We start from the raw sequence: 23,977 nt of genomic DNA on the forward strand, positions 1-23,977 counted from the left end.
TTAGTGTCGACAAAAGAACATGAGAAAGTAAAGAGACTGCAGAAGGAACACTGACCGACACAAGATAATTCATGTAGAGAGGTGAGTTCTGTGAGCAGGAGGAAGAGGAGGAGGACGATGACGATGAGGAGGAGGAAGACGAAAAGGAGGAAGACGACGACGACGAGGAGGAGGAGGAGGAGGAGGAGAGTAGTAGTAGTAGTAGTAGTAGTAGTAGTAGCAGCAGCAGTAGTAATAATATCACTTTGTTTTGCAGTGGTTAATTTAAGAGAGAGAGAGAGAGAGAGAGAGAGAGAGAGAGAGAGAGAGAGAGAGAGAGAGAGAGAGAGAGAGAGAGAGAGAGAGAGAGAGAGAGAGAGCACTAGAAGAAACTAATACTACTGAAAATATACAACAACAACAGCAACAACAGCAGCAACAACAACAATAATAATAATTAAACAAAAAAAAACAATTATAATGAAAGGAAAGAAGAAGAAGAAGAAGAAGAAGAAGAAGAAGAAGAAGAAGAAGAAGAGACAGGGCAGGAGTGAAGCAGAGCACTGAGTAGGGTGTGGTGGAGACCGGAGAGTGAGGAAGGGAAGGGAGGGGAGGAGGTCGGGGGAGAGAGGGAGATGGATTGCAGCGAGGGCTCGAGGTGAACTTTACGAGGCAGTGGAGCAGAGGGAAGGCATGGGTGCGACCTTGAAGCTAAAGGAGGGCAGCGGATGTCCTTGCCTCACGCAGGAATCCAGAACACTACAGCAGCTAACCAAACTGCAGTGGAAAGGGCGTGGCTGTTCCTCCTGCTCCTTCTCCTGTTCCTTCTCCTGTTCATTCTCCTCCTCCTGTTCTTTTACCTGCATTACAGATACATTACAGCCTCAGAACAGCTACAGCACACTTTGATAAGGGAGGGACAGCTGCTGTTGTTGTTACGCGAGTTATGTTTTGTAGTATAACCGTTTCATCATTGAGATATGCACTGCACCTCATAGGAGTAAAAGTAAGGTATGAAATCTTTATCTACAAGCATGTACAGGAAAGAAGGGGATTAAAATTAAGGAAAGATGTGCCGAATGGTAGAGAAGGGAGGCGTCATGCGAGGATGGTATGTACTACAAATGTGTTTAGTGGTCACAAGTACACACACATACACACACACACACACACACACACACACACACACACACACACACACACACACACACACACACACACACACACACACACACACACACACACACACACACACACACACACACAGTGCAATTGAAAAACAGAGAAAAGATAAATGGATGCGTCACTTAGAAAAGAAAATATTAATCATCTTCAGTAAATTTCAAATTATTATTATTAAGCTCTGGATGGCGGGCGGGACGACTCAGTACACACACACACACACACACACACACACACAGGCGAGTCTCCAGCGGGCGCCAGCATTTATGAGCTACGAAAGGAAAAAAAAATGTAACTAAAAAATACTGAAGACGTTTTGACGAAAGTGGTTGGAACGGTTGCTGAGGGGAAGAAGAGACAGGAGGGGTATTATAAAAGAGAGGGAGGAGGGGAAGGAGGAGGGGAAGGAGGAGGAGAGGCTGGAAGACGCTGGAGGGTGAGGAGACCCATCCAGTTCTGGTCGTTGCAAAAAAGGGTAACGGGGATGAGTCTTTGGGGGAGGCCAAGGATGAGCAGAAGGGGAGGGGCTGGTCTGGGCGGGGCTCCAGGACAGGGGAGAGAGAGGGAAGGAGGGAGGGAGGGAGGGAGCAAGCAGGCGTGGAATAGGACAGTGAAGAGGAAAACATTAAGATAAGGATACCATAGATGTGGAAGGCGAATAGGATATCTGTGCTCTCCTTTGCGAGGGGCGGAGGGATGGGGCTAGGCGGGGAAGGGCTGGGGCGGACTGGACCAACCCAGTTGGACGGGGGCGGCAAAGGAGGGGGCTTTAGAAGATGAGACGCCTAGAGGAGCCCCACCCACAGCAGACCTTGATCGTATATAAGGTCGGTGCAGGGCAGCCTCCGCCAGACAGCTCCTTCCAGCTAGGTCATCATGAACACTCTGGTAAGTGTCCTGCCTTCGCGTCGTCACTGTGTGTGTCGGCACTGCGGTGCTCGGCGCTCCACACCACAGCGCAACATAACTCTGTACTAGTTTATTTTTGTTGAAGATTAAGGCTCGTATTCCTAAACGCTTTGGGAGTTCATCAGAATTAGTTTTCAAAGGCTACAGTGATGATGAATAGTGTTTTCATGGATATTTTCCTGTTAGTGATGCAGAATCTTTGCTAAACTATCAATAGCATCATCAAAACATCCTTGAAAATCCTAATAACTTCCAGTAGAGCCAGCTAAACGGTGGTCGTGGTAAGACACTGAAACGTTTAACAATACGAATCTAAGACCATAGAGACAGTTGCATCGTCAGAGACGCTTACTTAAAACGAAAAAGAATTTTAACCAGCTCAAAAACTGTAAGGAAAAGTTCCCTGGAAGCTAACCACTTTCATAATGATACGAAACGAACGGTGTCTCTTCCTCCACATATTTCATGGGCATGAGCTCTACACCTTCATCGGGAAACTGTTCAATTGGCGAGCACGAGTTCAACACTTGATTCTTAAGACGGTGGTACATCACACACACACACACACACACACACACACACACACATACACACACACACACACACATTGGTCTCAGTCCTACCCGAAGATCAGTCACTATGAGCTCTGAGCTCTTTCCGTAGGGGAACGGCTGGCTGAGTGACCAGCAGATGACCGTAGGTGAATCACACACACAGTTTCTTATAATTCCCCATCTCTCCCACAGACTGTTCTCTCCCTGGCAGTGGCGGTGGCCTGCGCCAGCGGCCAGCTCTTGGCCTACCCTGGGCTGTACGGGTATCCTGGAGTCCTGGGAATGTTGCCCAAGGCCACGCCCATCACCCTGAAGACGGTTTCCCCCAGCACCTTCACCCTCAAGACCGTGCCCGCTGCTCCTATCACATACAAGACTGTGGCTGCTGGGCCAGTCTCTCCCATCACCTACAATGTTGCTCCAGTGGCTCCCCTCACCTCAGTAGCTCCTGTCGCCCCAGTAGCCTCCGTCGCTCCTCTGGCTCCTTTCCATTCAAAATTCCACGCTCAGGATGAGCTGGGCCAGTACTCCTTCGGCTACGCCGGCGGTCCCTCTTCTCGCGCTGAGACCCGCGACGCCTTCGGGAGAGTGAGCGGCGCCTACAACTACGTGGACCCCGAGGGCAAGGTACAGACCCAGCACTACGTGGCTGACGCCCTGGGCTTCCGTGTGTCCGGCACCAACCTGCCGGTGGCTCCTGATGCCCCCGAGGCACCCGCCCTCGTCGCACCTGAGCCAGTGCAGGACACCCCTGAGGTTGCTGCCGCCAGGGCAAGTTTTAGGTCTCTCCTTGAGGAAGCTGCGGCCACTCCTGAGGCTGCCTCCGAAACTGTTGCCGAGCCCGCCCCCGAGGCTGCTGCAGAGACTGCCGTTGAACCCGCAGCCGAAGACGCCACCGTGAGCCGCAAGAAGCGAGCGGTCGTGGTTCCTGCCACCTATCCCTTCCATGCCCCTCTCTCCTTCGCCTACGGCTACAATACTCCTCTCACCTACTCCGCTGGCTTCCCTGCCACCTACGCCGCTGGCCTCCCTGCCGTGGCCACCTACTCAGGAATCCCCGCCGTCACCGCCTACTCTGCCGCCGCCCCTGCCGCTGTGAAGGACGCCAGCCTGCTGCGAGTGGTGCACAACCCCAATCACGCTGTTTCCTACCGCGTGGACTAAACTGGCTGGCACAGTCAGAAGTGTGCTGTCTCTTGACTTTCAACTTAGGTGTGGAACATAGCTGGAGGAAGAACACCATGTAGGAGAGGAACATTTCATATCTGCTTGCTCGGCGCGGCAGACCTCGTCCCTGCCGCCTGGCCTCCAGCTGGCTGGCACACAGGCAGCATCGGCTCGCCGACGGTCACCCCAAAGACTCTGCGTTTGTTTGACGAATAAAACTCTTTCTAAGCATTCAAACGAAACATTTCTTTAGCTTTTCCTACTGTGCCTTCATCTGTATTCTGTATCATGTATTGGCTATAAACACAAGCGGCAATACAAGATCGTAAGAGAATCCAGCTGCAAGACAAGCTTGATGAAGGTTCTGGATGCAGGACTTCATGACATGCTACACTCACCACTTAGTACATGACAGACCAAACTTTCTAAAAAAAAAAAAAAAAAAAAAAAACTGAGGTGATAACTGTCATTACAATTTTCTTTGAACATTGATCAAAAGAGGGTAAAAAAAAGTTTAGCGAAAATATATTATTACATTTACACTTTAACTATGTATGTATGTATGCATGTATGTATGTATATATGTATGTTTGTATATGTGTGCGTGCGTGTGTGTATGTATGAATCCATTTATTAATTTTGTCAAAGAGAAAACGGGAGACAAGTTTCAGCCTAGTCCTGACCACCACCACCACCACCACCACCACACTGCCGGTAGGATTCCCGGCGTGGCACTGCAGCCCCCCGCCTCTTTCCTCGTGGCGTCACGTGAAGTGATTGTCACGGCTCTAAAATCGACCAATCAGTCATCCTCTCATCAGGTGACGGTTATTACAAGTCTTCTCTTCTCCTGTCTCTCCAGTTTTTTTTTTCAGTCACGTGTCCCACTTTGTGACGAATATTCTGTTCAGACTGATTCGCTCATTTGTGCTGTCAAAAATTTCTATGATATAATTCACGATTTTTTATGTGCACATTATGCGAATGGATGACGCAAGGTGACTGAAACACAAATATCTAAGCTGGCGCCACGCATGCCATGACGCATAGGAGGCACAAGTCTAGACGTTTTCGTTGATTTAGTTCTTGAAGCAAAGCGAGCTGTGCTATCGAATATTACTCTGCTGTCAAGGTGTGCCACGAGGAAAGAAATAGGGAAGACACATTACGTTGCAGCTCGTGTAGGTGCGTGACGTCTCTACTAATAGAATCGCTAATCACTAATTGAAAAAAAAACATGACTCGATTGTTATCTGTCTCTGAGATCGAAACCTGAACTAAAGGATCGTTTACCAATGATCTTCATTACGTCACATCAGCACGTGCATACATCTCCATCTGACGCCTGATCCCAACAATCCAACAATTTCTCAATGGCTGTGACATGGGCAGCAGCTGCTTCGCAAGAGGCAGCTGAAAAACAGAACCCATGCAATGGATATGTCAGCAACAGCTGGTGATTAGTGGCTTGTTGTGCTGCGGCACCTCAGTGTCCTTGAACCAAAGCCAACAATTTTCTCACCACTTGTCACTTCACACCACAGCTACCCACATCCGGGCCAGATTTTCATTCCCCAAATGTAACCAGTGCGCGAAGCTCCGCCCACCAGGAGCGAACTTCTACGCCCTAGCAGACTTGAAATACTTATGTAAGTGAAGAGGAGTATCTGTTGCCTAGGGTTTCTCCATCACCAACAACAGAATTCAGATGCTCACACAGCCTTGAGATCCATGTCGAGGGAACGCCCCAGGGACACACGAGTATCATCCCTGAGAGCCTACCACAAGATAGCCCTGTGTGATGCCACAGCCGGTCCTTATCATTTGAGATAAACTCAGTGCCATACGCCACTTATCCCCCAGCCAATTATAGCAAGGCAAAATAGATGGACACTACGTACACCTTTCAGTCTCCGTCACCAATAGGACAGGAAAAAAAAAAAATTGGCCATGAGTGAGCGAATTCCCAGCCCAACACCATCCATAGGTGAAGTAAAGAAGAGGAAACAATACAAAGACAGGGCATGGTACGGTAAGGGACACCAACCCTCACTTATATCCAGCCACCGCCTTATTTGCGCACTTCACATATCACCTCAGAGAGAAATGAATGGATGACTGCATTGGCTAGCCTTGTGAACAGACCGACGAGCATGGCTGGAAGGATAGTGAGGAAACATTCTTGTGGTCCTGGGCGGGTGGAGGAGAGAAGAGAGGACATCTGTTATAGTGAATCAGACTGCGTGGGATTGACACAAAAGGACCATATTCTTAAGCACTTCTGCGCCGCACCCCCATTACTTCTAATACACTCCAGTTGAAGTTCCACGCGTCTTCAAAGCTGTTTTTTACGGTTCAGGTGACAGGTTAACAAGATTTCTACATTACCAACAGAATAAACTCTTGAAAACCTGGCTAATCATCTCTGTGGCCTTTGAAAATGGTCATAATGAGAGAGCAGATCGTTTCAGAATACGAGCCCAACACATCACTGCCACGTACCGTAAACACCTGAATGGGAGAGGATAGAACAAAACATCCTGAAGAACAAATAACTGAAGAAAAAGCACAATCCATACGGGACCTTGCCTTGTGGAGAACAGACACACTCAATGCACTCTCTCCAACAGCGCCTCTCCCTTGTGCAAAGTTCAGAATGGAAGGGGGGGACATGTGTTAGTTAATTAAATATTATGATGCTAGACTCTATCCTCTTCTAAAATGGTGTGCGGGTACTCTCTCTCTCTCTCTCTCTCTCTCTCTCTCTCTCTTACCCAACACACACACACACACACACAGTAATATATTCCGTAGTAATTTGACAGATAAGGTCTCTGAGTAAAGCCACTAATCTGAAGGAATATGAGGATAGAGCTGCACATCTTCGCGTCCACTTTAAGGAGTCTAACATTATACGTAGTGCACACTTTTATTTAACTGCTCTCCAATTCCTGCCACTGTAACATTATTGCAAGAGAGAGAGAGAGAGAGAGAGAGAGAGAGAGAGAGAGAGAGAGAGAGAGAGAGAGAGAGAGAGAGAGAGAGAGAGACCCACACCACACACCGATTCTTTGCAGGTGGTAATTAAATATTTTTCCTTCTTTGCTTTTATTTATCTCTTTACGGAATTCAACGCTCCGCTGAATGTTCTTGGCCATGATGATGAGACACCACCACCACCACCACCATCAACCACCACCACCACCACCACTTTTAACACTTTCACTGCTCCACAATTTTTCCCCATAATTACCCACAACTACAATCTTTTAAGCAATCTTGTGGCTCAGAAGAAGAGAAAATTAGCCTCATCTTGTCTTCCCTCTTTCTCTGTGTCCAAGCTAACATTCGTGTCTGTACGGCGCTCTGAGTGTTGTGAAGGGAGAGCACAGCGGTGAAGGGGTTACCAATGGGAAGAGACCACGACTGGATGTTTACTTTTAATGACGCTTGACTGACCCTGTACGTTCTCTGTTAATAACCATATAACTAACTGTCCAACTGCCTAAGCAACTAACTGATTCACTAACTGACTAAATAAATAAATAACTTAGTAACTAATTAACTAAACGAACAGTATCGAAGGGAATGAGAAAATGCTAATTAACGTCTAAAGATTAATATGTTTCAGTTGAGCATCATAATTAAAGATAATTCCTTATACACACGTGTTGATTTGTGTGTGTGTGTGTGTGTGTGTGAGTGGGTGTGTGTGTGTGTGTGTGTGTGTGTGTGTGTGTGTGTGTGTGTTATTACTACCATCACCGTCACTACCTGCATTCATACGTATTAGCATCACCGTCACCACCATACATAGACAATCATTATGCACCACCTCCATCACCACCACCATCACGGACACCACGGCACACACACACACACACACACACACACACACACTTCCCTGTTCAGCACCTCAAGGCGAGTAAATCTTTAGTCAAACTGTACTAACTTATGCTATAAATATTACATAAGCGGATCCAGCTGACATTTCCCTGCAGAGAACTACTGAACACACACACACACACACACACACACACACACACACGGCACCTGCTCAATCCAGGATACCCTAACCAACCTGTCTGGGGCCACACTGCTTATCTACACCCGCTGCACTGCACATGGAAACCTCTACTAGTTGGAGGCTTATCTTAACGAATAGTCGCCTTTTATAACAGGAACACCGTGTTAGATCCGCGCTAAAAATAGGGCACACCACCACGACAACCAGACACAACGTGGCTGCGGTACAGACATATTTCAGGATGTTTGACTTCGTTATTCATGAAGTTGCTGAGAATTCTCTAAAGCACTACAAGCAATCCCCTACATGTCACTATGTATGCCTTGCAGTATGCAGCCAAACCGAGATGACTGGCGTGCTGCAGGGTATTTATGAATTATTTCCTCATCCTTGCCAATAAGTCGTTTGTTCTGTGTGTGTGTGTGTGTGTGTGTGTGTGTGTATCCCTCTGCAGCACGAGGAGGAGGAAGCTGTGAAGAAATGGCGCATTGAGTCAGGGAAGGCACAAATGGACTGGAACAAAACTGTCAAGAAGAGAGACAAGAAATGGAGTGCAGATTATTGAGTGGACACTGGGGAAACGATCGTGCCAAGGCTGCTGGAAAGTACTGCGGTGGATGATGCAAGAGGCGCCGAGAGGGAAGATCTGAACGACACGGCCGACCCTGATAGCAAGGAAGAGAAAGAGAGGAGCGGTGCACGCGGGACTGAAGGCAGAGTAGAGAACACAAATGTTTATCAGAAGGAAAGGCAGGAAGGCTCTGATGGGAAGGAAATGATGGATTATGCATACAGCGGAAGGAGAAAGAGCGGAGGAACCAGAAAAAGGAGAGAAGCAAAAAGTCTGCAGAAAGAAGGGAATTAATATACTGAAACACTATTACCAAGCACGGGACTTTGTCGACTTGAGCACGTAAGACTTCTGACACCAAAATGCGAATGGCGAGCCAGATCAGATCAAGGTCACCGTTTATTAACAGGCGTTGACAGATTGTTGTGAGAGGCTGTCCGCGAGACACGTCACTGACCACGAGACAGGGCAGGCAGTAGTGGCGCGGGATCGACAAACTTAAGAGGGGAGAGGGAGAAGATGAGGTGGAGCTCGTCTCTCAGTCTTGCAACCTGCCACACTGGTTTTATAATAGCACGGCAGTAATCACGCTGACGCACCACTGCACATCCTCTTGCCCCGCCGACAGTACTTTTATCGCCACGTGCTGTGACGCATGGTGACACTGCCTGCTCTGTGGCTGTCTCTGTTATGACTTGAGGGAAGGCGCTTGTGTGGTGCGACCATCGAGTATCCAGCTACGGAGTTGGGTGCCGTGTCTTATCTGCGGTCTACTAACACAACGGTTGAAGAAGTCATGTGTGGAGGTTACAAGCGAACACGAGGTTGGCCATGATGGATATGCAAGCAGGGCAGTGCATTGGTGATGTGCTGGTGTGGGTGCGATGAGGAACAGGAAGAAGTGCAGCAGGGAGTGACTAATGGAGGGCGAAGGCAATGCGATTAAAGAACAGAGGTAGGAATGGAGGAACACCTGACACAGAACACCACGAGTTGGAATGGCAAGACAGGAGGATCAAGACCAGCTGGCGGAATGCGTGGAGCCGCCAACGTCGCGTCGAGAAAGTCAGTGATGGAGGATGTGTGACCATTCAACAACTCGGGTCACATTTAAATTCAACACATGAGAAGGATTATTCAGGGAAGGATGTGTTGAGGTGCAGTCTACCATTTATGTGTAGTGCCCTGAATCAAAGGGGTGGGAAGGGCAGTGGAGTTTATCCAGGAAGAGGCAAGAACAGACACAGCGCGAGGGAATCTTGTCGTCGTCTGCTGTTGTCTCAAAGATTGAAAAGAAAAGAGAAAAACAAGTACAAATTTCCGTATGAATAAATGACGTAACTGAAAATGTGGTGAAAAAAAAAGATACATTCAGCAAATACATCGGTGTTTACAATGGACACACACACACACACACACACACACACACACACCGGACTCGCATTTTAATGACAAAATCACTTCTTCGTTAACTAATCTCGATGACTTACACTTTTTTTTTTTTCGTCATTCCTCTATCCATCGTTCAAACCGACAAGATGAAAATGGGATACGGTCAAACGTTGTGAAGAGACGCGTCAACCAAGGTCCTTCCACCATTCCTTCCCTTCCTCACCCTCCCTCGTAACCATCCTATTATACCCTCCTCTTACCCAGCCCTCCTCGCCCCGCCACGCCCAAGCCTCCTCCCCTCGGGTATAGGCTTTCCTTCAGGGCCTCTACCCTTATAAGAAGTAAGCAGTGGTGCAGAGGCGTGACGAAGTGTGCTTTATATAACATGGGATGAGGAATGTAGTGTTTTGTTCTCTTGTATTCTTAGATTCCTTATGTTTCCCTCATAACCTGTTCCACTTGTTCATGATTAGACTCCTATGATTAAACTGGATACTCCTCTCTCTCTCTCTCTCTCTCTCTCTCTCTCTCTCTCTTCAGATCGTATACGAAATAATACCACGTAAGGGTTCTCGAACGCCATCCATGCTTCATTCCGAGTTCTAAATTGACGGTGACGGAACGACAAGACAAAACAGCAGAGGCGCCACACACATACATATACGTACATGAAATCTTCTTATATTAATTCCCTTTCAAAGAAACACGATGACGTTCCTCAGACTTAGCGTCAGAGTGTCTGGCGGGCACAGAACTCCCTCACCGATGCCTCTCCTGCTTCGCGCCTTACTGATGCTCACTCCTGACCGCGTTGCCGTTCTCGCTAACTTCTGAGACGAAGAGATTAATGAGTTTATTTTACTGATAGGAGAGGTGGGGGGGTCAATAAATTTAGATGTATTATACAAGAACTACCACGTGTCAGTCTATTGATTTCTTGCTGTTTTCTTTATATGGTTATGAGACGCGGGAATGCAAGGTATGTAACACACGTACGTACTGACAGGTGGTAGCGGTTCACAGAGTGCGTGGTAGGAAGCGACGTGATGTGTCCTTCTCTTGAGTGTTCTTGGTGACGTCGCGAGGCTGAGGGGCATGGTGGGGGGAGCTACCCAGTGATTCTTACACTCAATCAGAGCAGGAAAAATAATCAAGTTGCGTCGCTTACGCCAATACGCAGGCACTGAACCCTGGCGGTGCGTGGCGGGCGCGCCAGGATGGTCGTGACCTTGGTGGGCGACGGGCGTGGTGGCGCCGCACCCGGACACTGCGCAACGAAAAGCATTCTGTAATCTTGGTTTCTGTAAACACTGAATAGTCTCCTTATCACAGCAGAATGATAATGAAACAGTGACAAAGACAGCGAAAATAACAGCAGCAGCAACAACAACAACAATAACAAGAATTATGTAGATTTTTGTCTAATTATGTGACAAGGACGGCGAACATTTGGTGTTCACTGCCAATTACTTTCGTCGCGGCAGTGTCCGCGAGAGGAGGTGGAAGCGAAGCCTGTGAATACTAGAACGTCATGAAGGACACGAAAAAGTCTGGGACATTGATAAGAAAGTGCCATTCATTGTATTGACACATCTTTTCTTTCTTTGAAGCAGTTTTGCACTAACCGACAATGCAAACCAAACCAATTCCCATGCAGGTTTGTGACACGCGACGCACATGCTGTAACACACCACTCGTGCAAAGAATAAGCCAAGGACTGACACAAAGAAATTCAAGGCGTACAGTTAGACGAGGAAGTATTTATATATGGTTAGCAATATCTGTAGTCTACCATCGTGTTACTAACTACAACACCGATGACGAAATACTACAGGTCACAGAGGCAGTGGGGCGGTGCCCAAGGCGGCCTGTCCTCCCTTCAAGCTCCTCCCTCGTTTTTGTCGCTGCAAAATGAGTACCGGCGGTCGGGCTATATAAGAGATTCTCTCGCCCGGCGCCCGCAGACGCTTCCTGGGCAGGCAAAATGAATGTTGTGGTGAGTGTGCCTTGGTTATGTTTTTTTCTAATGACATGACGCACTGACATAACATGACGCTTTAACATGATACGACTTGGTGACATGACATGACACTGACAAGACAACACATTGACATGACATGACACTGACAAGACAACACATTGACATGACATGACACAATGACGCAGAAGTGAGGCAGCTGTAACTGAGCAGGACTGTTTCCAGCAGGCAGTGGTGTGTTTGGCGGCGTTGGCGGTGCCTGGCTACGCCCAGCTAGTGCAGTACTCCTTCAACTTTCTGGACGGCCCCACCACACGCATGGAGACCCGGGACGCGTCTGGCATCGTCAGAGGAACCTTCAACTTCCTGGACAGCCAAGGCAACCTGAAGGCGCAGCACTACGACTACACGGTGCAGGCTGGCCCACCTGCCGTAAACTTCGCTGAACCTGTTCCAGCACCCCAAGGTGCGGCGCCAGTCCAGCCCGCGGAGGCGGCGCCTGAGCACACTGACGAGGCCTCTCACACCGCTCCTGCCTCTCCTGAACTTACTCAAGAAAAATCAGATCCTGCTCCTGAAGCCCCTGAACCCATCCAAGACGTCCCTGCAGTTACCGAGGCACCTGAACCCACCACCAGCACCCCTGTGGCCACCCCCGCCACCCCTGAGCCCACCACTGAGCCGCCAACACCCAAAACAACCGAGTCTCCCTTTGATGCCTTCAAGATTGACTTCAAGAGATTCGGTCAGCGTCTCCGAGCTCTTGCACGCTTTACACCCACTCCCATCCGAGCTGCTCGCACCAAGAGAGCAGTCGTGGTGCCCGGCCCCTTCACCTACGCCGCTCCTAACAGCTTGAACACATTCTCTGCTCCTCTGGTCTACTCCCATCCAGCCGTGGCCTACTCTTCCGCCTTCCCTGCTGTCGCCGCCTACTCGGGAATTCCCGCAGCCGCCCCTGCCGCAGCGCGCGACGCTGCCCTGCTGCGGGTGGTGCACAACCCCGCTTACTCTGTTTCCTACCGCGTGGACTGAACACCACGCGCCATGGCCAAGGTCATGAGTCTTTGTTTCCTCGCTCATGCTCATCTGCCTTTCATTCTCTCTCTCTCTCTCTCTCTCTCTCTCTCTCTCTCTCTCTCTCTCTCTCTCTCTCTCTCTCTCTCTCTCATATGTCTGTTTTATCCATAATTGTATTTCAAAAGAATAAAGTTTTATAACAAGACCACATCATTTTGCATTTAATTTAAAACATTGTTTACAGTTATAATTGGCAAAACAGTAACATTTATTTAACGGTCATTTTCGTTCACCACTCCTCAAAGATCCACAACAGTGATGGCTCTGAGGGACTGATGGATGGACACATGGAGGGGTTAAGTCAAGGCGTCGCAACATCGAGGTCATGGGGTTAAAGGTGAATTGGATGGAATATAAATAGCATCTTGATGCTTGAAGAACAAAAACACATTACAAGTCTGAACACGGCACGGCAGAAGAGTTGGGGAAGACTGGGGAGCGTGAGAAGACGCGGTGAAGACAGCCACGATTCACAAGGAGTGACTCGTCGCGCGGTTTTCCGAGGCCACCACGCCCCACGCGGGGAGACTTTTTTTGCCCTCCCTCTCCTCCGCCACGCCCCATCCCCAGGCGCTCCAAGCAGTCACCAGACTCGTTTTGCGGCGAGGGATAAAAACACTGAGATAAAAAGAACATATGCTTTTGATAACGATAAATTTATTTAAAGGGATGAAAAACTGGTGGGCGGAACAGTCATACCTTCAACACCCTATTTTCTCCCTACCTGCCTGCCCCCCCCCCCCCCTCTCTCTCTCTCTCTCTCTCTCTCTCTCTGTAAATTTCCTTTCACTTTCACTCCTAACACGGCGAGGCAGTGCGGGGTAACATAACGTAACTCAGTCTGCCTTGAGATTCGCACTCTGGGGGCCACATCGGTGGATCACCTTGATGGCTGCTGGTGTGCCATGGGTGCTGGGTGCTGGTGCTGGGCGTGGTGGTGCTGTTGGTGGATCTGCACGAGTCACCACTGCTTTTAACGGACACGCCCTAAAAAAAAAACTGACGCATCGGAAAAGAAAAACCCAACTTTTGTGATACTGATGCTTATCCACTGAGATGAACTGCGGCCTGGTAAAAAAAAAAAAAATGGAGGATGATGTTTGCTATAGATTTAGTCGTAATTAGGTTTTTACTGAAGTACATCTCCCTATTTTGTTCTAAAGTTGCATTTGAAAGGTGAGGAACTACAATAATAAAATATATGTAATCTTTTGACTGCTGTGGATTTTCCTTAAGAGTACTGAAATGGGCTGGTGGAGGGTTACAGCACGAAGCCAAGAGACCACTGAGGATGCACAGAGTGAGCCTGTAGTTCAAAGGTGTCAGTGTCTGTAGCCTTAATTTTGTTCCGTGAAATCATGCAGGGTTATTAAACAGCAGGCGTCGAGTTGTCATTAGCAGTGGAAGGGATCATGCTGGTGCTGCACCTGGCCACGTGAATCCGTCCTGTCACGAGACCTGAAGACTCATTAGGCTGTGTTGACTTCACAGCCTTAGTGAAAAGTTTTAAGTACTCTATACCTTAAAGTCTCATTTCCATTCACGAATGTAAAAACCTGCAGAGCTGGACGAGGTAGCAGCCGGCGTGAAGGGCGATGGGACTGGGCGGGTGGGAGCAAGGCATAAGGGAGGGGCGCACGAGCGGCCATGACTTCGAGGACCTTCGGCCCCGCCCATCCCTGACGACGAACTGGTATATAAGGCAGTGCCCGGTGTTCTCCACCAGACAGCTCCTCTTTGGTGGGTCAACATGAACTCTCTGGTAAGTCCTCCACTCTGAGGAAGCAAAGTTTTCAGAGGATGGCAGACTCACGAGAAGAATTCATATTCCTACACCATGGATTTGATAACAGATGTTCACTTTTACAGGTTGTGCTCTGCTTGGCGGCGGCCGTGGCCTGCACCAACGGTTTCGTACTGAATTACCCTGGAGTGTACGGCCACCCTGGACTCTTTGGGGGCTATCCCGGCCTGCTGGGCGTCACACCCTATGCGGCTCATGGACAAGTCGCCTTGAAGGCTGCTCCCGTTGCTCCACTTACCTACAATGTAGCTCCCGTCGCTCCCGTGGTGGCACCCGTGGCTCCCATCCAGTCCCAGTTCCACGCCCAGGACGAGCTGGGCCAGTACTCCTTCGGCTACGCCGGCGGTCCCTCCTCTCGTGCCGAGACCCGCGACGCCTACGGAAGAGTGACCGGTTCCTACAACTACGTGGACTCCGAGGGCAAGGTGCAGACCCAGCACTACGTGGCTGACGCCCTGGGCTTCCGTGTGTCCGGCACCAATCTGCCGGTGGCCCCTGATGCCCCCGAGGCGCCCGCCGTTGCCGGACCTGAGCCAGTGCAGGACACCCCTGAGGTTGCTGCCGCCAAAGCCGCCTTCAAGATGGCTTTCGATGAAGCCGCCGCCGCCGCTGAGGCCGCCCCCGACACTCACTAATAGAGCACTCGTGGTGCCGTAGAGCACTTCGGACTGATATGTTCGGCATTAGTGTATGGCAGAATGTTTTTCTTCATGCACTTTTCCCTGCCAAGGATGAACAACGTTGGCCCTGAACAAGCATCGTCCGAATGTTGACGGCGCCGCCTTCCTTCCTGTACATCTGTACATACTGCACAGAGCGTCTCGACTACTTCCGAACGATTCTGAATGAAAACTAAACTAAAAAAAAAAGAAAAAAAATAAATAAAGAGAATGTTTTTAATCATATATCTTAATTTATCCTCACGATACATCGACAATGACGTCCTGAGCTGGTGCTGCCTGTCCCCTGGACACTCAGACCAAACTTGTCAAAATTAGGAATGAACCAAGGGTGAGGAGCTATGTACTTCCAAACACATGTCCCATAAGTTGGCAAAAAAAGAAGTGCCGTCCAGGGGAAGGGCAGGGGTAATGGGCGAGCTTTTAATCAAAAGGACGTCCGTGGTAAGGAAAACGAAGGACGACAGATCAGCTTTCTGTATTTCCACAACTACAAAACTACAGCAGACTACACTTCTCTTGACAGGCTCTCCTGCCTTCCTTCAGCAGATCGAGAAGCACACCTGACGGAGCCACCGCACAGAGATGCTAGAATTCCGTGACTGGATAGAGACATTACAGAAACACACACACACACACACACACACACACACACACACACACACACACACACACACAACACCAGGTGTTTGTGCTAGAAAGTGATGCACATCCCCTCTCATAGGCCTGTGTCGGGTTACAGTGAGCACCGCGTCACGCCCAGGCACTCCCCTTTGGAGCTGCTCCGCCCATTCAATTTTTTTTTACTATCAATTTGTTTATCTTCCTTGACATCACTTACGATTATTTATTGTAGCTAAAAAAATATTAATAGAACTTATGGAAAAAGGCACACACACACACACACACACACACACACACACACACACACATAAACAGGAGGTAATCATTGCTGGTCCCTCCCTTCTGCGAGACATCTCGTTCATATTTTCCCCTTCCATTACTACCTATCTTCTACTGAGTGAACAAAACTATACGGGACCCTCTTGCGTCCCTGTATGAAGTGAGACTCCCATACAACACGCGGGCGAGCAGGGGGAAGGTTGCTCGACTCGCACACCCTTACTAAGCTGGGTGGAGTCCAAAGCTTCTCGCCTCATCAGTTCCCTTCTCTAAGATTCTCTTCAACCCTTCCCACTCCACCGCAGTGTTGCATCTCTAGTTGTCTTCTGCTGTTATTTCCATGGTTGCTGTTCCTTGTATGCAAAAAAAAAAAAAAAAAAAGAGCCTGCCAACTTTCTGCAATAAAACAAATGAATAAATAAACAAACATAGAAAGGAAGAAATAAATAAAGAAAGAAAAAAAAGAAGGAAGGAAAGAAAAAAGAATAGGAAGACAAAGATCATCATCATCATCATCATCATCATCATCAACAACAACAACAACAACAACAACAACAACAACAACGGTAAAGAATACTATAACGGCCCCATTCAGGCTTAGCGGTGCCCTTTCGAAACTACAAACTACAGCAGGCTAGAGGGTTACTCCACAGTGAATGTACTAATTACTCGCACAGTCCCCGCCCATTGCGTGGCCTCGCTGCACAACACTGTCTACTTACTCTCGCCCGCTATGCTGTTCACATCACTAATGGAAGAGTTACCGGTAAACTGTATCTTCACTCTTTCTCTTGATGGGTAAACTCTGTAACTCTTTGCCGTGTGTCTGTTGTTCCTCCTTCCTACGACTTGAACTGCTTCGACAGAGGAGCACTGGGACGTCTGCGGAACTAAATAATGATCTCCTTTTTTGGAAATCCTCCTTTTCAACTTTATTTATTTATGTATTATTATTTTTTTACCTGCAATTTGGTGTTCTTTTTATTATTATTATTATTATTATTATTATTATTATTATTATTATTATTATTATTATTATCATTATTATTATTATTATTATTATTATTATTATTATTATTATCATTATTATTATTATTATTATTATTATTATTATTATTTTGGGTCCTCGTCGTCTGGCTGTTTCCTGCATGCATAAAAAGACACAAACACTCCCGCTTGTGTATTGCAAAGGAGGGGAAAATCTATTGTTGTTGTTGTTGTTGATGTTGCTGTTGTTGTTGTTGTTGCTGTTGCTACTGCTGTTGTTCGTGTTAAAACTGCAAGGAACGTAGCTCAGGAGTGACGCAGGCTGGGTTGACAGAGAGAGAGAGAGAGAGAGAGAGAGAGAGAGAGAGAGAGAGAGAGAGAGAGAGAGAGAGAGAGAGAGAGAGTTTGCCAGCAAAACGTTAGCGGCAGGAAGGTGGAAGGCTAGAATGGAGACCGCCACCTCGAGGTTCTTCCACCGCAGTTTACATCACATGTTTCGTTTACTTTAGCTTTCATTAACGCTCAGTACACCTGCGTATATACATTTTAGATGATCCTTTTGACACTTTTTTTTAGAGACCTCAATGGCCTCCCCCCCCTTTTTATTTATTATTTGTTACCCTGAGCTAGTGCCCCTGTTATAATATATATATATATATATATATATATATATATACGAGTATATATATATATATATATATATATATATATATATATATATATATATATATATATATATATATATATATATATATATATATATATATATATATATATATATATATATATATATATATATATAAAGGGAGATAGAAAAGGCGCACTCTTTCTTTCTTACTACACCTTCCTTACTACCTCACCGCGCACTTCCTGTGACGGGGCTCTCACCAACACACGAGGAAGACGTGTCCTCGTCTTCTGGCAGGGCAGTAAATGGCGACTAAAAGGACGAGGAGTGAGGGCGGGAAACCTTTCTTCCGAAATTTTGTGCCTTACAAAACTAATTAAAAGAAATAACAAATAATAACGACAGCAAAAAAGTAGAAGCAGCAGCAGCAGCAGCAGCAACAACAACAACAACAACAACAACAACAACAACAACAACAACAACGGCAGAAGCAGCAGCAGCAGCTGCAACAACAACAACAACAACAATAACAACAATAACGACGACGACGAGAACAACAACAGCGGCAGAAGCAGCAGCAGCAGTAGCAGCTGCAACAACAACAACAACAACAACAACAACAACAACAACAGCAAGAGCAACAGCAACAACAACAGCAGCAACAGTGCGCTTTCCAGGAGTATAACTAAAGAAGTGTGTAGTCTGGGCATCATGTATTTAATAGAAGTAATTGTATGTAGAGATACATAATTATTTTGAAGGCGCTTTTGAAAGGAAACAAGAGGGACCGGTGCGGATATAAGTATCTACGTACATATGTTCTGTATTAAATGGAGTGCAGACTCGAGCAGGAACAACTCTTGACTCTTGAGGAGCACCGGCGCGCGTCAACACCGGCCGAGGGCACGTTATAGTCTGGCAGGAGCTGCCGTACCGCAGCGTGGATGCCTCTGTCACGGTGCTCTACGGCACCGGGGTCGCGTTGGAAGACTGAAGAAGAAAAGTTGCCGTGCCAGCCCGTCTAGTCCACCCGGTAGGAGACAGCGTGGCCGGGGTTGTGCACCACTCGCAGCAGGGTGGCGTCACGCACAGTGGCCGGGGGGGCGACGGCGTAGCTGGTGTGGGCAGGGTAGCCGGCAGAGTAGTGCAGGGCGGGATAGTTGTAGAACAGAGGAGCAGAAAATGCGTAGGAGAAGCGGAGAGGATGGTGGTAAGGGTAAGGAGCTGGGGCCACAACCGACCGCTTCTTGCGGGAGTAAGGGGCGGCCTCAGCAGCGGCGGCGGCTTCATCGTAAGCTGTTCGGAATTCAGCTTTGGCGGCAGCAACCTCAGGGGTGTCCTGCACTGGCTCAGGTGCGACAAGGGCGGGCGCCTCGGGGGCATCAGGGGCCACCGGCAGGTTGGTGCCGGACACACGGAAGCCCAGGGCGTCAGCCACGTAGTGCTGGGTCTGCACCTTGCCCTCGGAGTCCACGTAGTTGTAGGAGCCGGTCACTCTTCCGTAGGCGTCGCGGGTCTCGGCGCGAGAGGAGGGACCGCCGGCGTAGCCAAAGGAGTACTGGCCCAGCTCGTCCTGGGCGTGGTACTGGGTATGAACGGGAGCCACGGGTGCCACCACGGTGGCCGCATTGTATTTAACAGGACCAAGACTGTATGGTAGCCCGTAGTGAGCGTAAGGTGTGGCGCCCAGGTAGTTGTAAGGCAGGAAGCCGTAAGCCCCTGGGTAACCCAAGTAATGGGCTGCGCCATAGGAGCTGGCCGCCGCCACCAAACAGAAGAGAGTCTGGAAGATACAAAAATATTTGTATTGGTGTACAAGAGAGTATTATATAGTCTCCTGAGTGATAGCTGGACACATGGAAGAGTAGCTGCTTGAAGCACTGATGTGCAGGAGGCACTCACCAGAGAGTTCATGTCGACCCACCGATGAGGAGCTGTCTGGCAGAAGACCACCTAACCACACCTTATATATCCAAGGCTCATCCTGACCCTCATCACCACCGGAATACCAGTAGCAAGGGCGTGGCTCATAAGGCTGAGTGTGCGGCCTATCCCGCATATACATCCGTGTTGTGTACTTGCTCGAATGGGAAATGAATGCATCAGTCTTCTTAGTCACTTCTCTCATCCCGTGCGTCTTTGAACATTGGGATAATTTCTTAAGTAGGTATGGATTGTCTTACCATCTCGAACCTTCATGAATGGCGAGGGAAACATTCCGATAATGATGAAATCAGCTCCTTCATGTAGGCGTGTCGGTGCCCTTGGAGGGGGGAGAGGTGTGAGGGGACGATGAATAAACAGCTGGCCTACAAAAAAGCTGACGGACAGGACGGAACGCGGACAGAATAACACCACAGCTGGACTTGGAGGAATAACACAGCGTCCCAGCAAGCAACGCGGCAGACATTCTTTGTTCAGTAACACGTTAATATATCGGTTAATTTGTAAATCTTCATAACGTAATCAGATTATCTCTTCAAAAGTTTTCCTTATACCCGCCACCCTCCACTCCCCAGAGACCAAGGCTGCGTGGCGGGCTGCTGAGTTTTTGTCAGGTGAATTTTTGCCCCACCACCCACCACCGGCTCCACCTTCATAGATACATTTTATTATGTACTCTGGAAAAAAAGATTATACATATATATATATATATATATATATATATATATATATATATATATATATATATATATATATATATATATATATATATATATATATATATATATATATATACATATATATATATATATGTATATATATATATATATATATATATATATATATATATATATATATATATATATATATATATATATATATATATATATATATATATATATATATATATATATATATATATATATATATATATATATATATATATATATATATATATATATATATATATATATGTTACGGCCATTTTGGAAAATTGGTCGTTTTACAAAATTGCCGGTCATTATGCAAAAAGACCAAATTCGTGGTCACATTGCAAAATGACCTAAATTTCTCAATATTTGCAAAACGACCAAGATTTTGGTCAGTTTACAAAATAAACAGTATTTTTGTTGGTCCGTTTACAAAATCTCCATACAGTAAGCAGCCAGATGGAAAAAAAAGCGAGGGAATGATAAAACGTTACAGTTGCAGTACATAACCAATGAGTATGCTTAACTGTCCTTATTTTAGGTTCAGCTAATCATCTCACACACACACACACACACACACACACACACACACACACACACACACACACACACAAAGTTCGAACCACTTCTTTTTGAACACACACACACACACACACACACACACACACACATTTATCGCACAGCTGGATTTCCCCCTGAACTCCCAATCGCAGGGCTCGGTGGAACGTGCCAACAGGGATATTGAAGCCATTCTCGCATGTTGGATGAAGGACAACAACTCTACACAATGGTCACAGGGACTGCGCTTTGTCCAGTGGAAGAAAAATACCCGCTTTCACTCCGGAATTGGAAGGACACCATATGAGGCCATGCATGGACAGAAGGCTCGTCTTGGTGTTGACGCAAATTCTGTACCAGAGGAAGTCCTGGACGGTATGCAGACGGAGGAGCAGCTTGCAGAGGCACTAGGTGTTGTCAATGAGGTCACAGACACAGAGGAGGAAGAGACAGGTGTTGAAAAGCAAGAAGAAGCATCTGCTGTCATTAACTGCATCTCCTGTGGCAAAAGATATTTTGGTTTAAATGTGTGCAATGTGTGTGAGAACCCATGTCACTCTAATACTCCGTGTTCTATGAGGAATAACGATAAATAATAATAAATTAGTTATGTCCACTACGTTTTATCATTCCCTCGCTTTTTTTTTCATCTGCCTGCTTGCTGTATGGACATTTTGTAAACTGACCAACGATAATTTTGTAAACTGACCAAAATCTTGGTCGTTTTGCAAAATGTTGAGAAATTTAGGTCATTTTGCAATGTGACCACGAATTTGGTCTTTTTGCATAATGACCGGCAATTTTGTAAAACGACCAATTTTCCAAAATGGCCGTAACATATATATATATATATATATATATATATATATATATATATATATATATATATATATATATATATATATATATATATATATATATATATATATATATATATATATATATATATATATATATATATATATATATATATATATATATATATATATATATATATATATATATATATATCTATCTATCTATCTATCTATCTATCTATCTATCTATCTATCTATCTATCTATCTATCTATCTATCTATCTATCTATCTATCTATCTATCTATCTATCTATCTATCTATCTATCTATCCATCCATCCATCCATCCATCCATCCATCCATCCATCCATATATATATATATATATATATATATATATATATATATATATATATATATATATATATATATATATATATATATATATATATATATATATATATATATATATATATATATATATATATATATATATATATAGCTCTGCATTTACATGTTGAAAATGTTCAATTAAAGGCTATTAAATGTTTGGCATGAAAAGTGACTAATCTTTCCTCTCCCTCCGAGGCGTGAGGGACGGAGGCGGCGGCTTTGAAGGGGCCGGGGAGGGAGATGGATGAGGGGAGGGAAAGACACAAGTAAAAAAGTTACTCATTTACGTTATTTTCAAGGTCCTTGCATTTCTAATCCTCCCTTGCACGGATTCGTCTTCATCCTTAACAAGCTCATGCCTCATGACCGACAAACATCACCAGACCGTACAGTGTAATGCTGATTTCCGTGACTGTCAGTACTTTGTGAATAAATGCCGTTGTTGTATTACGCACTATATAAAACATAAAGGAATGGAATTCATCATTATCTTTTTTTCAGATATATTGATTAGGACTCATCAGACCATCCAGACAGTTATTGTTCCTGTGAAGTAATTGATATCCTGGTAAAACACGACGGACTAGAACACGGGCAGGCTGCGGCGCCGCGTCCTCCCTGGAGCAAAGCAGCGGCATGCCGTGTCCAGCCGAGGCCGCCAGCAGTCTTCACGGCCTGTGCGGTTACCCACACTGGGAAAGCATCGTGTTTGAGGTAGACAAAACATTCACATTTAAAAAAATTTTTTTATTTTTTTTATTTTTTTCACAAGGTGGAGTAACGTTCAGCATCTGACATGCACGTGACCTGCCGTGACGGAAACTGTGTCATTAGTGACATGCAAACATGTGTGACTCACTTAAATATTTAAACTTAACTTTTGGGAGTAGCGTACATTATTCAGTATATATATATATATATATATATATATATATATATATATATATATATATATATATATATATATATATATATATATATATATATATATATATATATATATATATATATATATATATATATATATATATATATATATATATATATATATATATATATATATATATATATATATATATATATATATATATATATATATATATATATATATATATATATATATATATATATATATATATATATATATATATATATATATATATATATATATATATATATATATATATATATATATATATATATATATATATATATATATATATATATATATATATATATATATATATATATATATATATATATATATATATATATATATATATATATATATATATATATATATATATATATATATATATATATATATATATATATATATATATATATATATATATATATATATATATATATATATATATATATAATTATTTTTTTCTGCTCGATGTATTGTACCCCAAACATTATAAAGAAATACAGCATGCATTCGTTGTCGGGGCCTTCCCTCAATACAGGCTCTCTTCTCCCAAGACAGAGAATGGCTTTCCCACGCCGCTGCAGGCAACACAGCGGCGGACACACGAAGGGAGCGAGGGGTCAGGTTGGGGCCTGGCGGGTCATCCTTGGGGGAGTCAGAGGGAACGTTGAATCAGTAAGGTGACTCTTGGTATACTCGAATTTTTTTTTTTTTTTTTCATGAATTCCGTTTAACAGGATTTAAATATATATTACATTCAATTTAATTTACGCGATGTTTTCACTTTCCCATGCTTCAGACC

The 23,977-nt window shown here is 45.5% G+C and overlaps 3 protein-coding genes across 4 annotated transcripts; 2 read left to right on the forward strand and 1 right to left on the reverse strand.

The window, feature by feature from the left end:
• Positions 1-1,893: 1,893 nt before the first annotated feature.
• Positions 1,894-15,543, forward strand: LOC135096752 (uncharacterized). The gene is made up of 4 exons (XM_063998499.1): positions 1,894-2,049; positions 2,817-3,785; positions 3,850-3,990; positions 14,709-15,543. Exons 1-4 carry the CDS (start codon positions 2,038-2,040, stop codon positions 15,276-15,278), a joined length of 1,692 nt encoding a protein of 563 aa, XP_063854569.1. The 5' UTR covers positions 1,894-2,037; the 3' UTR covers positions 15,279-15,543.
• LOC135095094 (proteoglycan 4-like) lies at positions 11,627-12,992 on the forward strand. 2 transcript variants are annotated; one of them, XM_063995801.1, is made up of 2 exons: positions 11,627-11,777; positions 11,985-12,992. In XM_063995801.1, exons 1-2 carry the CDS (start codon positions 11,766-11,768, stop codon positions 12,792-12,794), a joined length of 822 nt encoding a protein of 273 aa, XP_063851871.1. In that variant the 5' UTR covers positions 11,627-11,765; the 3' UTR covers positions 12,795-12,992. The 2 variants fall into 2 exon arrangements, with proteins under 2 accessions (XP_063851871.1, XP_063851880.1); XM_063995810.1 differs by having other exon boundaries at positions 11,988-12,992.
• A 2,996-nt stretch (positions 15,544-18,539) lies between the features above and the next one.
• LOC135095101 (cuticle protein 16.8-like) lies at positions 18,540-19,886 on the reverse strand. Its single transcript, XM_063995826.1, has 2 exons — positions 19,744-19,886; positions 18,540-19,624 (listed from the first exon to the last, which is right to left on the reverse strand). Exons 1-2 carry the CDS (start codon positions 19,753-19,755, stop codon positions 18,863-18,865), a joined length of 774 nt encoding a protein of 257 aa, XP_063851896.1. The 5' UTR covers positions 19,756-19,886; the 3' UTR covers positions 18,540-18,862.
• Positions 19,887-23,977: the final 4,091 nt, after the last annotated feature.

Source organism: Scylla paramamosain, chromosome 3, assembly GCF_035594125.1.
Source record: "Scylla paramamosain isolate STU-SP2022 chromosome 3, ASM3559412v1, whole genome shotgun sequence".
Lineage (NCBI taxonomy): Eukaryota > Metazoa > Arthropoda > Malacostraca > Decapoda > Portunidae > Scylla > Scylla paramamosain.

Coding starts and splice junctions, on each gene's coding strand:
- LOC135096752 (XM_063998499.1), top strand. Junction 3,786..3,849: donor CTGTTTCCTACCGCGTGGAC/TAAACTGGCTGG, acceptor TGTGGAACATAG/CTGGAGGAAGAACACCATGT. Junction 3,991..14,708: donor GGTCACCCCAAAGACTCTGC/GTTTGTTTGACG, acceptor TCACTTTTACAG/GTTGTGCTCTGCTTGGCGGC.